Here is a 16,534-nt window from a genome sequence, read left to right as displayed (position 1 = left end):
TTTCATTCAAAAAATTGCAGCAAATATTGCATCATATATTTTGCAATTTTTAACCAAGTTCAAATTTCATGCTGGTTTTCTCCACCAATTCACTTTTTGCAAGCAATCGATACAAACAGCCACTCGCTCCTCCATCTGTAGACAAAATCCATTCCCATCTGCAGTAATATAACTCACATGGGTGCATCTGTGGTCGTGTTCTCAAGAGCTCAAACATGCACGGCAAATGCATACTTAACGGCAATTTTCAAATTAATGAAAAACCAGTTCAGAAAAATATTGCAAAGAATTTTGTGTCTATTTCATGAACTAAATATGTGCGGAAACCTTGATTTAATGATTTTTTTAATCTATCGTTTTCACATATTTATGGGATTTTTGATCATTGAAAAATCAAAAATTTCATGGAAGAAGTGTCTGATTCAGACGATACACTTGCTCTACCAGGAAAACCTACAAATAAATTATTCAGATTGTTTTTCAATTCGGAGAAATCTGAAAAATGGATATTTAAGAAAATTATCAAAAACAAGCCAAAACGCAAAATGCACAGAATTGAAATGGATTTACGGCGTTACTATGGCAGGATGATGTGGGTTTGCAGAAAATGTAGCAATAGGCAATCAGCATACAAGAATACGTCATTTTATCGAAGCAGGATACCAATAAATGTGATTTTGTTAATAATCCTTTTTATTTGGAATGGTGCTAGTGTAAAAATTTGCTCGGAAATGTTGGGAATTCATAGGAACTCTGTGGAATATTGGTCATCTGTTATGAGGTGTTGCGCGATGGACATCATAAATCAGAATGAAACTATTCTTGGAGGCGAAAACATTATTGTTGAGATAGATGAATGTGTTTTGAGGAGAAGAAAATATCATAGAGGAAGAAGAAAGAAACAAATGTGGGTCTTTGGTGCAGTGGAGCGAAAGAAAGATAAAATGGATGAAACAAGGAATTTTTATGTCACGATTGTGCCAGACCGTTCTGCTTCGACGTTGATTCCTATCATTCAAAAGCACATTCTTCCGCATTCAACAATAATGTCAGATGAGTGGAAGGCATATTCATCTCTTTCTCGTTAAGGATACAATCATCTAACAGTGTGCCATAAGAGAAAATTTTATGATGAAGAAACTCACGCATGCACAAATACAATCGAAGGATTATGGAGCCATATGAGAAGATTTTTTCCTCCCCAAGGAATTAGAGAAAAATATGTTGCTGATCGACTTGCTTTTTGGATGATTAATAAGAGAAAGATAGTGAGATTTGAAGAATTTGTATCAAAAATTGTTTTCTTCAAAGAAAAACAAACAGAAGAAGCTGAAGAAGATGAAGAAGATGAAGAAAATGAAGAAGAAATACCAGATTTAGATGATTTACTTATTTCAAATGACAGCGAAACAAGTGAAACCTACAATATTGACCCAGGCGATGGTTTATCTGCCTCTGAGTATTCAGAAAACTCATACAGATAAACTTTTTTATTTTATTTTGATTTTTTTATCACTGATGATTTTTCATTTTTTGAAAAAATTTTTGACCCATTTTCATAATTTTTGTAAAATTAAAATTTTATTTTTTACGAACTTCCGCATGTTTTTTATTACTCAAAACATCACAAATGATGTTTAAAAGCAATAAACAAACGAAATATGCAAGAATTAGAAATTGCTGTTAAGTGTGCATACGCCACATGCACATATGCAGAAAAGCATCAATCAAAAATTTTCACTTTAAAAATTACAGGTTGTTAACCCTTATTTATTTTTACCATCAGCAGATTTTTTTTTCTCTGATTTGTTTGTTTTGAGACAAAAACACTAAATGGCAAAAGAGGTTTAGACTCCAGTGTTATTTAAAAAATTTTTGATTTGGTATTTTTAATTCTTTTGATTCTATTGCACCACGATTATACAAAAATGAATTTATCAATTGTTTTGGATTCATTTTGCAATTTTTCAGTTTCTTTCGAACAAATAAATATTTCATGGTATATCTATATTTTGAGAAACGATTGTTCGGATGATTAATTGTTTTATTTCCAATTTTTTAGAAAAACTACTGCAATTGGAAAAATGCACCTACGCTAAACAGAAACAAAAAATCGAAGAATTGAGCAATGTTTTGGAAGAAATGGGTAAAGAAGAATTCAAATCCGTTTTCACAACAGAGTTGTTCAACGAAATTCACACAATGATTGAAGAAAAGATTCTTTCGATGGAAAATACAATTTTGCTGCTGAAGCACATTAGCTATTATTCTAATATTAAAAGGATTTGGATTGAAGGCTTTGAAGGAACTTCATTGTGCAAAAGATTTGAAGAGATGATTGTTGAAGAAGAAAAGAAAAAAGAGGAAAAGAATGAAAAGCTTCTGGCTGATCTTTGCGAATGTTATATTTCTTTGAGCGATGATTACATACCTAAATTATTATGTATTTGCGTTTCGTGCATTTTAAAAGCTAATTTAAAGAAAGAAGGAAATGAAGAAGCACAAAAGGAAGTGGAAATGGCTTTATTATCACTTAGCAACCTTGACGTACTTTATGTTTGAACATTTTTCTTTGCTTTTTAGCGCATATGATTTTTTTCCACATATATTTTTATTAGTTTGTCGAACAAAAACAGTATTTGAATGAAATAAAAGAAATCTTCAAATATCGTCAAGAGCATCACAACCTGACAAGGCTTGCTTATCAGTCTGCTTGGGAGTTTTTGATCTACAGATTGTTCTTTGAAAATAGTTTGGAAGAAGATTTTGTGAATGAATTGCATTTTGGAAGAGAAGCAGCAAGAGAACTGGAAGAGCTAACAAGAAACGTGGATTGGAAGAAGAAAGAAGAGGAAATGAACAAAGAAGAAGCGAAAGAAGAATTTGCATTGGTGAGATGGCTCCAAACTTGTGAGTCTTGTTTTCTCCGTTGCAGCTTGTGGAATGAAGAATTTGTTGGGCTCATCAACAGCATTGTTCAGGTATTTCGATCAGCAAAGGGTAATTACAAAGAAATCAGCTATCAATGCATTTTTTTGCTTAAAGAGACATCGATCAGAACAGGTGTTGAGATAAAAGACTTGATGAAAAGCGGAGCAGCTGATGCTGTTTTGGAGGGCATTCAGCAGCCGACATTAGAAGACGAAATGATAAATCAATTTTTGGAATTTTTTATGAATCTCTCAAAAAGATTGAAAAGAGAGATGGACGAAGCTATGGACGAAGCGAAAAGAAAGATAATTAGAAGGAGAGTGTTTGATAAGTTGGAAGAAGAAGGATACGAAGATACCATCATCAGCTTTCATGAAATTTTTGATTTTCTAAAAGGAATACGTTATCATAAATTATCATTTGATATTTATTATTATCTTGTGAATGTTTGAAAAAATGTTATGCATTTCTGTTTGTATCTCAAAAACCCTTTCTTTTCTTTTTCTTTTCTTTCTTTCTATTTTTTCCGTCGATTTATCATTCGACAGAACTTTGAAAATGTTTTCTTTTACAAACAGAAAATTGTTTTAATGAATTATTTGATGTTTGCCAAATTAGTGTAAATGTTAGAGGAAATGAGATTTATTGAATTTCGTTTCTTAAATATAATATTTTTCTTTTTGTTTATTTCACCAAATGAGAAGGATAAAAATAAACGAATTATATTAAATATTGTTTTTATTTCCATTCTAATAAAAAAATGAAAATTCTTTTCTAATTTCTTCCATCAAGAATCTTCATTGAATGGTTTGTTGCAAGCCATCTTTAGATAAAAAAGGAAAAAAAAATGGATGAAAACGAAGACTACATCAAGAAGAAGACGAAGAGGATAATGAAGTTGATGTTGATCGATCTGAATTTAATGCAAAAATTGTTTTCACAAAACACAATCACTCTATTGATTGGATTTCCTCGCCTTTCTTTTCTTCTTTATTCTGTCTCCTTCCTTATTTGCTTTTCCCTCCATCTCAGATTCAGTCTCGACCTCTCTCTTTTCGTGTCATTCCAAACATCTCTTCAATCCATGTGATATTCTTCTGTTTTCCCCATCAAATATAACGCGTTCCCCATTTCATCACCAAACACGTTTGCTTCTTCCAAATGAGCAATTGTTAATTTTGCATGTAACAATGCATCCATTTTGTGTGCTCTTGAAACAAAATTCTGTTTCATTCCGTTTGAAATTTGGTTATTGTCTGTTGACTGATCATGTCTCACCCATGGCTTTGTTCTGTTGATTTAGAACTTTCTTTCTTTGAGGATGCTCAGATGTAATGAATGAAGCTGCTTCTTCGAAGAAACAAGAAACATCATTGAAGATGTTTGTGTGTTGCCTGTATATGCAAACTGTTTTGTTTGGTGAAGTTCATAAATTGCTAAAGTTGAACAGAAATATGGAAGAAGAAGATGTTTGTTGAAAATGAAATGAAATGAGCCAGATGAACTCTTCGGAGGAAGACGGATGGCAAAAGTGAGGAAGAAAACTCATTGCCCACAAAAATGCTGCTTGAAATGGATTAACCCTGGGAATGACGCTCGTCGAAATAAAAACTGTCGATTGGAACGGTGAAATGTTCAATATATATACATATATATATAATCGGTTTTGCGTTGATTATAAAAATTCCTCAAAAGAACACATACACCCTCCCTATTGCAAATGCAGAAGATTGTCCAATCACTGATGCTGCCATTCTCCTTTTCCATTGTTTCCCAGCGCTCCTTTCTCCATCTTCTTTTATTCCCCTCAAAAATATCCTGCTTTCGATGTTTTCATCCACTTTATTTTTCAAAATAAAACATCTCTTCATTTTTTCTTTCCAAGATCCGTCCAATTGTTGGAATTCTTCAATTTCCTCTCATCCAAAAGACTTGAAACCAAATTTGTTTTCTTCCCCTCTCTTTTCTGAATATTAATATGTGTAATTCTTATCTTCTGTTTGTTCTCGGAATCCAGCTCTCTTCCGATGTTCTGCTCAGAAAAGCATAAAAATGGTCATTTTTATATTTTGTCATATTCCTGGACTCTGCGGAGGCCACAGATAGAAACATCTTTAAAATGAACAAGAACGATAAAAAATGCAAACATACAAATATTTTGATTTTTAAAAAATAGTTCAATTCCCTTCAATGATGCTTTTCATAAAAATTGTCTCCCCCAATTCCATCATCAATTCCCCTCCGTCGCTGTCTCGTGCAACCTCTCAAAATAATATTGCCTATTCTTAGAAAAATGTTCGCTCACCGATCTCTCATTTTAGCAAGGAATATTTTTGTTCCTTCAAATCTGATGATCTGAATGTCCATTACTGCAAACAAGAAAAAAGATTAATCGTTTTTTCTTTCTTTCTTTGTAACGACTTGTCAAATAAAACTAACAACATAGAATGGTATAACAACTTATATTTTCATGGTTGCTTTGAGCTCATATTTTGCACCAATTTCTTCTTTCCAATGATATCTGAATTCAAATCAAATGACGAATTATCGTTGTTTTCTGGATGCAATGCATTTTCAAAAATGCAGGAGACGGGCAATACAAAAAAGTTCGCTGGTTTGCTTCCATTATTGCATTTGAATTCTTGATAATCAGATTTCCTATTTAATTTTTATATTTCAGAATTGTTTTCGGAGCTGGAAGATTGCAATGAGGAAGAGCAGAAACAGAATATTGGAGAGATGAATGGAGTAATTGATGGAATGAATGAAGAAGAATTCAACTCCATTTTCACAACAGAGTTGTTTGATGAAATTCAAACAATGATTGAGAAAAAGAAAATTACAATGGAAAATGCTTTTTATTTGCTGAAGCGCATTGGATATTGCAAAGCTTTTAAGCATGCAGATGTCTATGGATTTGAAGAATCTTCATTAAACTTTAGATTTGAGAAGATGATTGAAAATGAAGACAAGAAAAAAGAAATAAACAACGAAAATCTGCTGATTGATCTTTACGAATGTTATGTTTCACTGAATGATGAATTCGCTTCAACAGAATTTCTTTCAATCATCGTGCCTCGTCTTCTGAAAGTTGCATCGATCAAAGAGGAAAGCGAGGAAGTTCAAAAGAAAGTGGAAATGGCTTTGTTGGCGTTGAGCGATATTGGGAGTTATGTATGAACATATCTATTTCCTTTTTGACAAAACAGAATTTTCTTTCCTTATTTTAAATTAGGATATGCCAGATGAATTGTATTTGAATATAATCAAAGAGATCATTAAATATCATCAGGAACGTCATAACCTTACACGACTCGCCTATCAGTGTGCTTGGAACTATTTGATGAACAGATTGGGAAGTGACAAAGGCTTGGAGAGAGAGATTCTAAATGAGCTGCATTTTTCGAGAGAGACAAGAAGGGAATTGGAAGAGTTGATGAAATGTATTGATTGGAAAAGAGGAAAAGAAGAAAAAGGAGTGACAGAAGTGAAAGAAGAGTTTATATTATTTGGATGGATGCAAACATTGATCATTTATTTTGGTGGGTGTAAATTGCAGAATGAAGAATTTGCTAAGATTTTAAGCAGTATTTCCAATGTATTTCGAGCAGCGAAGGAAAATTACAGCTTTATTCACAATCAATGCATTTATCCCTTGAGTAATGCAGCAGAAAATAGAGTTGTGAAAATTGAAGACTTGATGAAAGGCAGGGCAATTGATGCTGTTTTGGAGGAGATACAGAGACAAACGTTGGATGACAAGATGGTGTATAATGGATTGTATTTTTTTTTTGAAAATTTTAAGGAAATTTCAAGGAAAGAAGAAAGAAGTGAAGGAAAAAGCGAAAAGACTGTCAATCAAAATGGAGACGTCTGAAAAGATGGAGGAAGAAGGATACGAAGATACCATCATCAGTTTTCATGAAACTTTTGATTTTCTTTGTAGAAAATATTATCATGCACTATCGTTGAATATTTCTGATTACTTTGCGAATGTGAAGAAATGAAATAAAATGAATTTTGTAGCTTTTTTTACATTTCCTTTTTTCTTTTTTAATCGTTTCATAAGATCGAAACAAACAGTCATTTGAAGTTTTTCAAAAGCATTTCTTTTTATTTTCTTGAAATGAAGTGAAATGTTTTTTAAAAAAAGAATCATCAAAGATATAACTTTATTGTTGTCTTTTTCTAGATTAAAATGCCTTTCTCGTTTGTTTGTCAAATTCTACTTTCTGTGATAATCTCATTGTCTTTATCTCCTTTCTGTTTTCTTATATTCTCGCTTTTTCTGTTTCTTTCCTTTTTTCTCTCTCCACCATCAACATGTAATTCGCTCTCGATTCCATATGCACCTCTTCTGAAAAAATATATTTCCACGCTTTGTCCTGGCTGCTTTTAGTGGCTAGAAACTCCTACGTACAGTCCACCGCTATCTGATTCGGCTCCCCTCCCGACTCCAGAAGCATCCACACCCCATGCAATGCACACTGCTGAAACTGCGAATTCCTACAGGCCACACACAAAACAACCAGAACAGGTACACACATCAGAAAATTCCACAGAAAAAAAATGCTTCCGAGGCAAGAAGATGCAATCACCCACTTCCCGCAGTGCACAGCCATTTCACTCCACCATCTATTTCGAAAGCACACAAACAGCACACGCCAGCTACCAATGCGCAGAGCATACAACTACAACCACACCTGCCGTCTGCTTTTATTCCTTTGCTTCGCTCTTCTTCAGTTGAATTATCTTCGCTGGCTCTGTCCTTTTTTCCTTTCGCTTATCGCTTATCGCTATTAGTTACTTCAGTCCTTCATTCCTTCAATCAAATTCTCCATATTCTCTTTTATTTGCCAAGGTTTCATTCCTATTCCACACTGATCCTGCTTGAAGTACAGATCCATTCAATCAGATGCAGCTCGCACCTCCCCTCTGCCCACATTCTCCAATCGGTCCTGCCATCGTTGAAGAAGACTGCCCGTCGAAGCATGGAGCAAAGAGAAGGCCAGCAGATGATTCCCACTCAACTCAGTTTCTGCTTCTTTCGCCTTTTCAAAAACATGCTGGCAATCCTTGAAAAGCTTCTGGAATAGTTCTCTGGTGGGGAATCTAGCATAAACCAAACAATACGATAGAAAACATCTTTTCTTCAAAAACAATATTTTTTTTTTTATAAAGAGAGAGATATCACAAATAAGTGGAAAATAAAATTAAATAAAATAAAGTAAAATAAAATAATATTCGTTGTTGTAATTGTTTGTCTCAAAAAAAAAAAAGTAATTTCGAGGAAGCATACTTCACATACAAGTAATCCTTTCAGCTTTAAAAATGCACAATTACAAAGAAAAGCAAAGAAAATGTGCATTTTCATTGCTTCCTCTGGAAACTCCATCTTCACCTCTGCTGTTGCTGTATAAATCAATATCAGCTCAACCTATACTCTCTGACTCTGTATCGCAATAAGTGCTCGGTTCAATGCTTCTGCTTGATTTGTTGTGAACGGATCCAGGCGCCAAAGAAGAGGAAAATAAGAAGTTCATGGAGAATCTCAAACAAAAAAGACGCACGATCAAAAAGAAAATAAACAGCAAATTGATGGCTGCTCAAATAAACGAGTTGGCTTCTGCCTTTGAAAGTGCTGCAATGGAATCTGCTGGGTCTTATTTCCTGCCAATTCCCTTGAGTGCTTGTCCAGGAGTTAGCTGAATAGTTGATCGATTTTTTTCAAGTTCCATTTCCTCTTTTATATCTTTTGCACCGAACATCTTTGCTCTTGCTGTTTCAGCTATCAATCGCATTCCAGGAGAATAAGTCACTTATGATTTCCTCATTCGTACACTCATTCAATAAAGCAATCCAACAGCAGCCCGTTCAATTCTCAATGGCAGCATATAATCAAATAGAAAAAGAAGATCAAGATCCATAGAATTGAATTTGTATCATGTTTGAGCCTGCTTCCGCTCTTGTGTCATCTTATGTGGAGGAAATTGAAGCAGAGTGAAAAGCAAAAAAGAGAACATCTCCAAAAGATCCATGCTGCACAAATAGGAGCTCTGAAGCGTTATTTTAAAGAGTTCACTTGTTTGAGATAACAATTCATGAAAATAATACCACGGGCATCTTCTTTTGTCATATAAATCCGCAGATGAATTCGAAAGAAACGATTTCACATGTATTAATAAAATGGGACAAAATAATTTTCTTTATGAATTTTGTTCTAATCTTCTCAAACAAATATTTTTCTCAGTTTTTTAATTTTTCTGGAATTATTTGCATTGTTACGGTTGATTTATATTGAAATGATTGTAGAAAAAGTCCGTAACAAGCACCAGATTTTTTCATAATTGCAAAAATTTTTCGCCAAATGAAGTTTCTGTAATAATATTATGGTTCACGAAAATTCATTCACTGAAATGTGTTTTCATTCATCGATATACGAGACAAGGAATATTATTTTTGAGTACGTATTTTCTTCGAACGTTCAATATGTCAGTTGAAGAAGTTGAAAATAAAATAAGAAATATCACTCATGAAATATATCAAAAATCTCCAACAAGACCAAAAAAAGTTAAACAAAGGTCTGAAAAAAATTGATTCAACCTAAAAAAATAAACTTTATCAAGAAATTTTGCAAAATTTTATCAAATGACGAAAATTCAAATAAGCATTTAATATAATGGAAGAGCGATTCAACGTGTAATGGTGTTATTCTTCATAGAGAATGTGAAGGTTCAATTCCTCCAGCGGTTTTCTGATTATTGCAAAAAAAGCAAGCAAACAAAAAAAAAAAAAAAAAAAAAAAAAAAAAAAAATTGTGAGCATAAGTTCATTTTTTCCAATCAGCATCACAAAGGAACTTAGTTATTTTTTTCACCAACGAGATAATAATGCCCATTTTCTTTAATTTTGATTATTAACTTTTCAAATTAAAACCTGCAAATTGCCATCATTATATTTACATAATTTTTGATATTTCTATTTGGTAAATTCGATCTGAAGTGATCTTGATCAAATTTTTTCGAGAAAAATGAATTGTATTTTTCTGGCTTTTCTAATTTTTATATTGATAACTTCAAAAGAACTGGATGAAGAAAAGCCATATGAAGTTTATGTGAAGCAAAGTGGAGATGATAACAAAACTGGTACAGCGATCGGTCAGGAAAAGAAATCATTGAAAAGAACATATGATCTTCTGGGAAATGATGAAAAATGCACAGTAAACATTGTTAATGATATATTACCTTTGGCAGCAGAGCGAATATCAATTTATAAACGGAAAAGAATAACCTTCGAAGGAATCAACAGTGACGGAAATGGAAATTCAATTGTTCATATTGATTGTAACGTGCATGCGGAATATAACTTATTCGAATGCTCTGGAATTATTGACTTCAAATATTTGGCATTCCATTTTCCGGTTTCATTTCCTGAAAAGAATGGTTCAAGTATAAGTTGTTATTCAATTTTTCGTGGAGGCACCGGTACATATCTTCGATTTTTGTTCTGTCAATTAATTCGTCCGTTAACCAATGAAGAATATTTATATTATAATCTTGTACAGATGGGAGGTGGATGTTTGGAAATGATCAATGTCGAGTGCGCCGATAATGATTCCACAGTGATATTTTCAGATTCTCCTTTTGAGATTCATGCAGACGGATATGCTTATTTTACAAATGTGACATTAAAGAAGATAACATCAAAAAGATTTGGTGTTGTTTTCATTGATGGTTCTGATCAAATAAAAACAAATGTTTTATTGGAAGGAACCAACTTTACTGAATGCGAATCTTATGAAAATGGCATTTTTAATTTTCATAGCGCTCATAGAGAAAGTACTTTTTCAATTGGAGATGGAGGTGTTACATCTTTCACCTCATGCAGCAGCAATAGTTATAATGCCAAATCTGGTGGAATCTATTTATCAATGCCAAATATTAAATCAGCATCTCAACTTTATTGGCCACATGATGGAAGGAATCTGATTTTGAAAAACTGTTTTCAAGCGGGTGATGTTTCAAAAAGAAAGTGTGGATTATATTTATATTTGAGTAACGATCTTTTGTATAAGGAAGTTGCAGATGAAATGAAGGTAAGTTTTGCAGCCAATTACACACGAATTGACAATAGGTGGGATATTGTTGGATATAGCAACGAAAAAAAGGACAAATTCTATTTCACAGGTTTATTTTTTGATCCTCCTCCCTCAAAGCCAGATAATATGACAAGAGCATTTGTGAAGAATGAAGGAAAAGGAAATGGAATCGATGTCAATTCACCAATCGACAGCATATACGATGCATATGAATATTTGGAAAAGAGTGGACCATGCTTCATTGACATTATCAATGCAGTTGAACCAATAAAAGCTGAAGAAATCACATTTGACGTTCGCAACGGAATTACAATTGAAGGAATGAATGAAAATGGAGAGGAAAATACTGAAGTTGCAGTTGATTGCGATGTGAAAATTGAAGGAAATCTTTTCACTTGCGATGGAGATACAGAATTCAAGTATTTGGTACTCCATTTTCCAACAACATTAGGCTTCATTTGGCAAAGAGAATATATATTAATCTATGGATCAGAAAAGAAGCTTTCAATAATAAACTGTAAATTTATTCGGCCCGCAGTATATGGAACAATTGTGGACATTAGACTTGTATTGTCTTTCAGTGAAAATTTCATAATGAATAATGTTGAATGTGTTGATAACAATAACACTGTAACTTTTGAACATAACGTTTTTGAAATTCTTTATCCCAAAACGGTTTTATTGACGAATGTTACATTAAATAAGATTTCATCAAAAAATGAAAATATATTGTGTATCGAAGATGATTCTTCATGCAGTTTGGATTATGATAGAATGGATATAACTCTGAATGCAAGTGTCTTCGCGGAATGTCAAACAGGATATGCTGGAACGTTAAATGTTAAAAGCTGCAATAGTGAAAGCACTTTCACAGTGGGAGATGGAGGAGTTTCATCTTTCACTTCATGCAGTTGTACAAATGGAAATTCAGGGGGAATCTATTTGGCAATGCCAAACATTCAATCGGCACCTCAATTAAAATGGCCAAAAGATGGAAAGAACCTTGTATTTCAGAATTGCTCAGTTACGTTCTCTGATTCAAAAAAAAACACTGGATTATGCATATGCGTGAATGATTATACTCTTTACAAAGATATTGCAGAATCAATGAAGACAAGCTTTGCGGCCAATTACACGCGATTGGATAATAGGTGGAATGTTCTTGGATATGACAGAGAAATTGATCAATTTTTTGATTTCACAACTTTATTTTTCGATGCACCTCCTCAAATACCAGAAAATATGGAAAGAGCATTTGTGAAAAATGGAGGTGAAGGAAATGGGATCAATGTTGAATTTGCAATAAATAGCATATACGATGCCTATTATTATTTAGAAAAAAGTGGAAAATGTTTCATCGACATTGTCAAAACACTTGATGCAATAAAAGCTGAAGAAATCAAATTTTCAACCTATTATGGAGTTTCAATTGAAGGAGTGAATGACAATGGAAAGGGAAATACAGAAGTGGCAATTAATTGTGATGTTTCTGTTTCATCAATTCTCTTTTCTTGCCAGGAAACTGTGGAATTCCAGTATTTGGCATTCCAATTCTCTTCAACAGAAAAGAATTGGGAATCATTGATCAGCGCAGGATCAGGTTCAATATCACTGAAAATATCAACATGTCGATTTGTCAGAATTGGATCACAATCACAAGAAGGAATGAATTCAAATGCGGATGGAGACAACCCCTTGGCTAGCAGTCTTGTGAGTGTAACATTTGGAAGTGTGGAAATGGACACAGTGAAATGCACAGATGAAACCTCATTTGTGACATTTTCATCATCACCATTTTCATTTTCTGGAGCCCGTGAAGTATCATTAGGTAATGTGGAGATCAGCAAAGTGAATGTTCAAAATGGAGCAGCAATCAGCATCAGAGATGAGAGCGATTCATCTTCGAAGGTTTCAATCGAAGGATTGAATGTTCGAGAAGTGAAATCGGAGAAAGGAGCAGCAGCAGGGTTGGACATCACCCTCAGTTCAGAAGAATCAAGAGTGGCCATTGGAAGGTCGAGCAAATGTTCATTCAAGTCATGTTCAGCACCAGAAGGGAAATCAGGAGCAATATTCATTGACATGCCCAAGGCAGCATCGAATCTGCAACTCCCATCAGAACACAACCTGGAGATCGACAGCTCAAACACCGCTGGCTCCAAAACAACTTCTCTGTTCATCATTGCCCCAGACTTCGAAAAGTTCTGCAAACAAGAAGATGCCTTTCTGTTTGCGAATGATTATGATGATTCCACTGTTGGGTGGATCGAGGGAGCAATTGATGAAGAATCAGAGCCTGAAGATGTGTATGAGAAGAATATCAAGGGAAAGAAAAAGAAACCAATTGATAATCCAGAAAAAGATCAAACAAAAGACAAAAAGAAAACAAGCACAGGAGTGATTGCTATTGCCATTGTTGTGCCAATAGTGGTTGTTGTGGCAGTTGTGGTGATTGTGATTGTGATTGTTGTTGTGAGAAAAAAGAGATCAAAAAATGAAGAGAACGACGAAAAGGAACAAGAAATGAAGGATTAGAATAAAATAGATTTCTCTTTTTTCTTTTTGAATAATATTTGTTCTTGTCCTTCCTTGTGTATTCATCTTTACACTATATAAATTCGTTTTCATTTTTGATTTTTTTCGTTCATCTATTATCATTATCATTGACCGTAACGCCAATAAAGCTTTTCATTTTATCAAACAATGAAACATATTCGAAAAGAATAGAAAATTCCAACTTTTCATAAAGAAACTTTCTTTTTGTAATCTATCAATCTTATTTAGTTAAGGAGAACTGAATATTATCCGTTTTCTTTTTTTGTGTGTTTTTTAACAGCAAACTTTTTTTTTTCTTTTTTTTTTTCGTTTTGGTAATGATCTTTTTTCATTATGAATTAAAAATTCGACTTCTTTGCATTTTTTGGTTCAAATTAGAAATATTATGCAATTAGAGTCAGATTTTTATTAGAACTCATTTTTGTGTACGTGTGTATTGGGATAATAAATTAAAAAGCAAATTTATTAACTCTGTATTTGATAAAAATACACCAAACATTATTCAACATCGAAAAAGTTTAATTCAAGATCGAAAATATTTAATTCTTCAACGAAAATTCTTTATCATCAAAAAATTTGAAAAAAATTTTAAAATTCATACTCATGTCAGGTTCTTTTCTTTCAGAAAATAATCAAAGAAATTTGTCAATTTCAATTAGAAAAATATTTTTTGTTCTTTATTTTAGTGTTTGATTGTATTCAATAGCGTGAATATAAAAAATATTCATTTTTTTTATTCTTCACATGCACTCAGAATATAAAAAGCAATTTTTGCAAAAAATAAAAGTGATAGGATAGTTCTGAATCTTGTTTCGTGAACAAAAAGACAGAAAGTTATTTCATTTATTGAAAACAAAATGTTTTGAAATTCATTTGTTAAATGTGTGACTGATAAAATAAAACATATTCAATCTACAAAATGAGAAAAGGTTCAAAGGATATTAGAATTTATCATTGAAAACAGTCGTTTAAAACGAAAGAAAAACATATCCAATATATTAACATTTGCGATTATCAACATTTGTTTCTATAAAATTTCCTTGGCTTTGACTTGAATTGAAATTTTTCACTTATCAACTTCCTTTTCGATGTTGTTTTAAACTTTTACGATTTCGAATTAAAGTTTTTCGATCTTGAATAATTTTTGGTGTATATATTAACAAATGAAAACAGCATCAAACACAATGCAGATTTAAGTGCAAATTTCAAATGGAATGAATTTTTTATGTTTGATGAAAAAAACAAAAATTTGTTTCAAACTGTTTCAGATCGAAATGTTCCGATATCACACAAAGTTATTTTTTCCCGACAAAAATTTTATAACCCACTTTTTGGAAAAAAAAAACCTTAATAATTTACATTTCTATATTTAGTGCAAAAATTTTAAATGTGATTTGCAATAAGTGCATTCCTCACATAGAGGAGATAAGAGGATCAAAATCCTACCATCAAGCATTTGAGCTAGATAACTTATGTCTTGTAATGCAAAGCCACAACGTTTGTTCATTCAAAATCATAATTTTTTTTTCTTTTCTTTTTCTTTTTCCTTTCTTTTTCTTCAATCTTTTTTTTATTATTCTGAAATAATCTTTATATATTTTTTAGTAATTTTATTTTTTTTTTTTTTTTTGGTTTTTTATTGGAATTGGTATCTCAGCCTTCATAGAAATAAAATGTGCTTATTGTTATGGGCACAAATTATCACTTGTGCAAAAACATGCACACTTGACAAATTCTTTCGAAATACTCATCCACATTCGAATATGTGAACGCTTTTTGCATTTTCACTTGCCATAAAAATTTTTTAATTCAATATTATGTATTTTTGTTGATATATTAATAACAAAGTGCAGACAAAATCGGTTATTATCACATCGGTTTTTGCACAACTTTTTGTGACTTAAACCGATTGTGGAAAAATACGATGCAACTTCACATAGTAAAAATGAAAAATAATAAAATTATTTCTGATCAATTATCCATTTGGGGGAAAATACGGACTTTCAAGCTTTTTTTTCACGAGGCACTGAAAAATTGCTTCGCTCATAACTTTATTAATCATTCTCAGATTATGAAATATATCTGATTTTCATATCTGCACCCAGGCATCACTGAAATCAAAACGAAAAGTTTTCTTGTTTTTCACGAATGTCAAAAAATGGACTCATTTTTACTGTGCTTTTTGATCTCAAAAAGTCATTGAAATGTACAAAATTTTTCAATGAAAAAGCCTGAAGCACAATATTTTGCCCCTTTTAAGAAAATTCTTTTCAAATACACATATTTTGTTAGTTTTATCAATTTCTATCATAAATACACATTTTTTGGATTTATTTGAACGTATTTATGAAAAATCGTTAAACAAAAACTATAAATCAAAAAATCGATTTTTCTTTGGATGAAATGAAAATTCAGTCAAGCTCGGTTATAATCACAATCCATTTTGCACGATTTTTTGTGATTATAACCGAACTTGATTATAACCGAACCATCTTTTTCATTGAAAGGTTTTTTTGAAGTACTTTTTTGAAGAAAAAAAAGAAAATTTTCAATATTAATTTAAATCCTCACATTTGAATCGATTTTTCAATTTATAATGTTTTAATGAAAAATATTGTTCATCATAAAGTGGAAAAAAACAACTTTCATTTTTTTTACAAATATTTCAAAATAGACAAAAAATACCCATTTATTATCAAATATTGTGATTATTCTCGATTATAGTGTGATTATTTCCGATGTAATTATACATAAAAAATGCAAAATTTATCAATGCACAAAAAAATGTGATTATTCGCGGTCTTGATTACAACCGAGGTGATAATAACCGAGCTTCACTGTATAAAGTTTTTATTCGAATGATCTGACTTTATTCAAATAAACCCCCTTGCAATTGAATGAGAGGAACTTTGTTCAAATAAACGGCTGCCATATCGAATCAACCATGAA

General features: G+C 32.3%; 3 protein-coding genes across 3 annotated transcripts; all 3 read left to right on the top strand.

The window, feature by feature from the left end:
* Positions 1-2,062: 2,062 nt before the first annotated feature.
* Positions 2,063-3,654, top strand: MONOS_18667 (uncharacterized protein). Its single transcript, XM_067871707.1, has 2 exons — positions 2,063-2,556; positions 2,619-3,654. Exons 1-2 carry the CDS (start codon positions 2,143-2,145, stop codon positions 3,381-3,383), a joined length of 1,179 nt encoding a protein of 392 aa, XP_067722501.1. The 5' UTR covers positions 2,063-2,142; the 3' UTR covers positions 3,384-3,654.
* Positions 3,655-5,511: 1,857 nt separating this feature from the next.
* On the top strand, positions 5,512-6,111 carry MONOS_2341 (uncharacterized protein; the record flags this gene model as incomplete). The annotated part of the gene is made up of 2 exons (XM_067872256.1): positions 5,512-5,545; positions 5,612-6,111. 2 exons carry the CDS (start codon positions 5,512-5,514, stop codon positions 6,109-6,111), a joined length of 534 nt encoding a protein of 177 aa, XP_067722500.1.
* Positions 6,112-10,495: 4,384 nt separating this feature from the next.
* MONOS_2340 (uncharacterized protein) lies at positions 10,496-13,564 on the top strand (the record flags this gene model as incomplete). Its single annotated transcript, XM_067872255.1, has 4 exons — positions 10,496-10,664; positions 10,756-10,793; positions 11,006-11,448; positions 11,788-13,564. 4 exons carry the CDS (start codon positions 10,496-10,498, stop codon positions 13,562-13,564), a joined length of 2,427 nt encoding a protein of 808 aa, XP_067722499.1.
* Positions 13,565-16,534: the final 2,970 nt, after the last annotated feature.

The sequence above is a fragment of the Monocercomonoides exilis genome (assembly GCF_001643675.1).
Source record: "Monocercomonoides exilis strain PA203 chromosome Unknown scaffold41-876177, whole genome shotgun sequence".
NCBI classification, from domain to species: Eukaryota; Preaxostyla; order Oxymonadida; family Polymastigidae; genus Monocercomonoides; species Monocercomonoides exilis.
The sequence above is the reverse complement of the archived record's forward strand: the minus strand, read 5'-3'. Positions and strand labels throughout refer to the sequence as shown.

What these genes read in the sequence shown, in the direction of transcription:
- MONOS_18667 (XM_067871707.1), top strand. Translation starts at nt 2,143, where the DNA reads ATGGGTAAAGAAGAATTCAAATCCGTTTTCACAACAGAGTTGTTCAAC. An exon ending in GCAACCTTGACGTACTTTAT is followed by an intron (nt 2,557 to 2,618) that starts GTTTGAACATTT and finishes TATTTTTATTAG; the next exon opens with TTTGTCGAACAAAAACAGTA.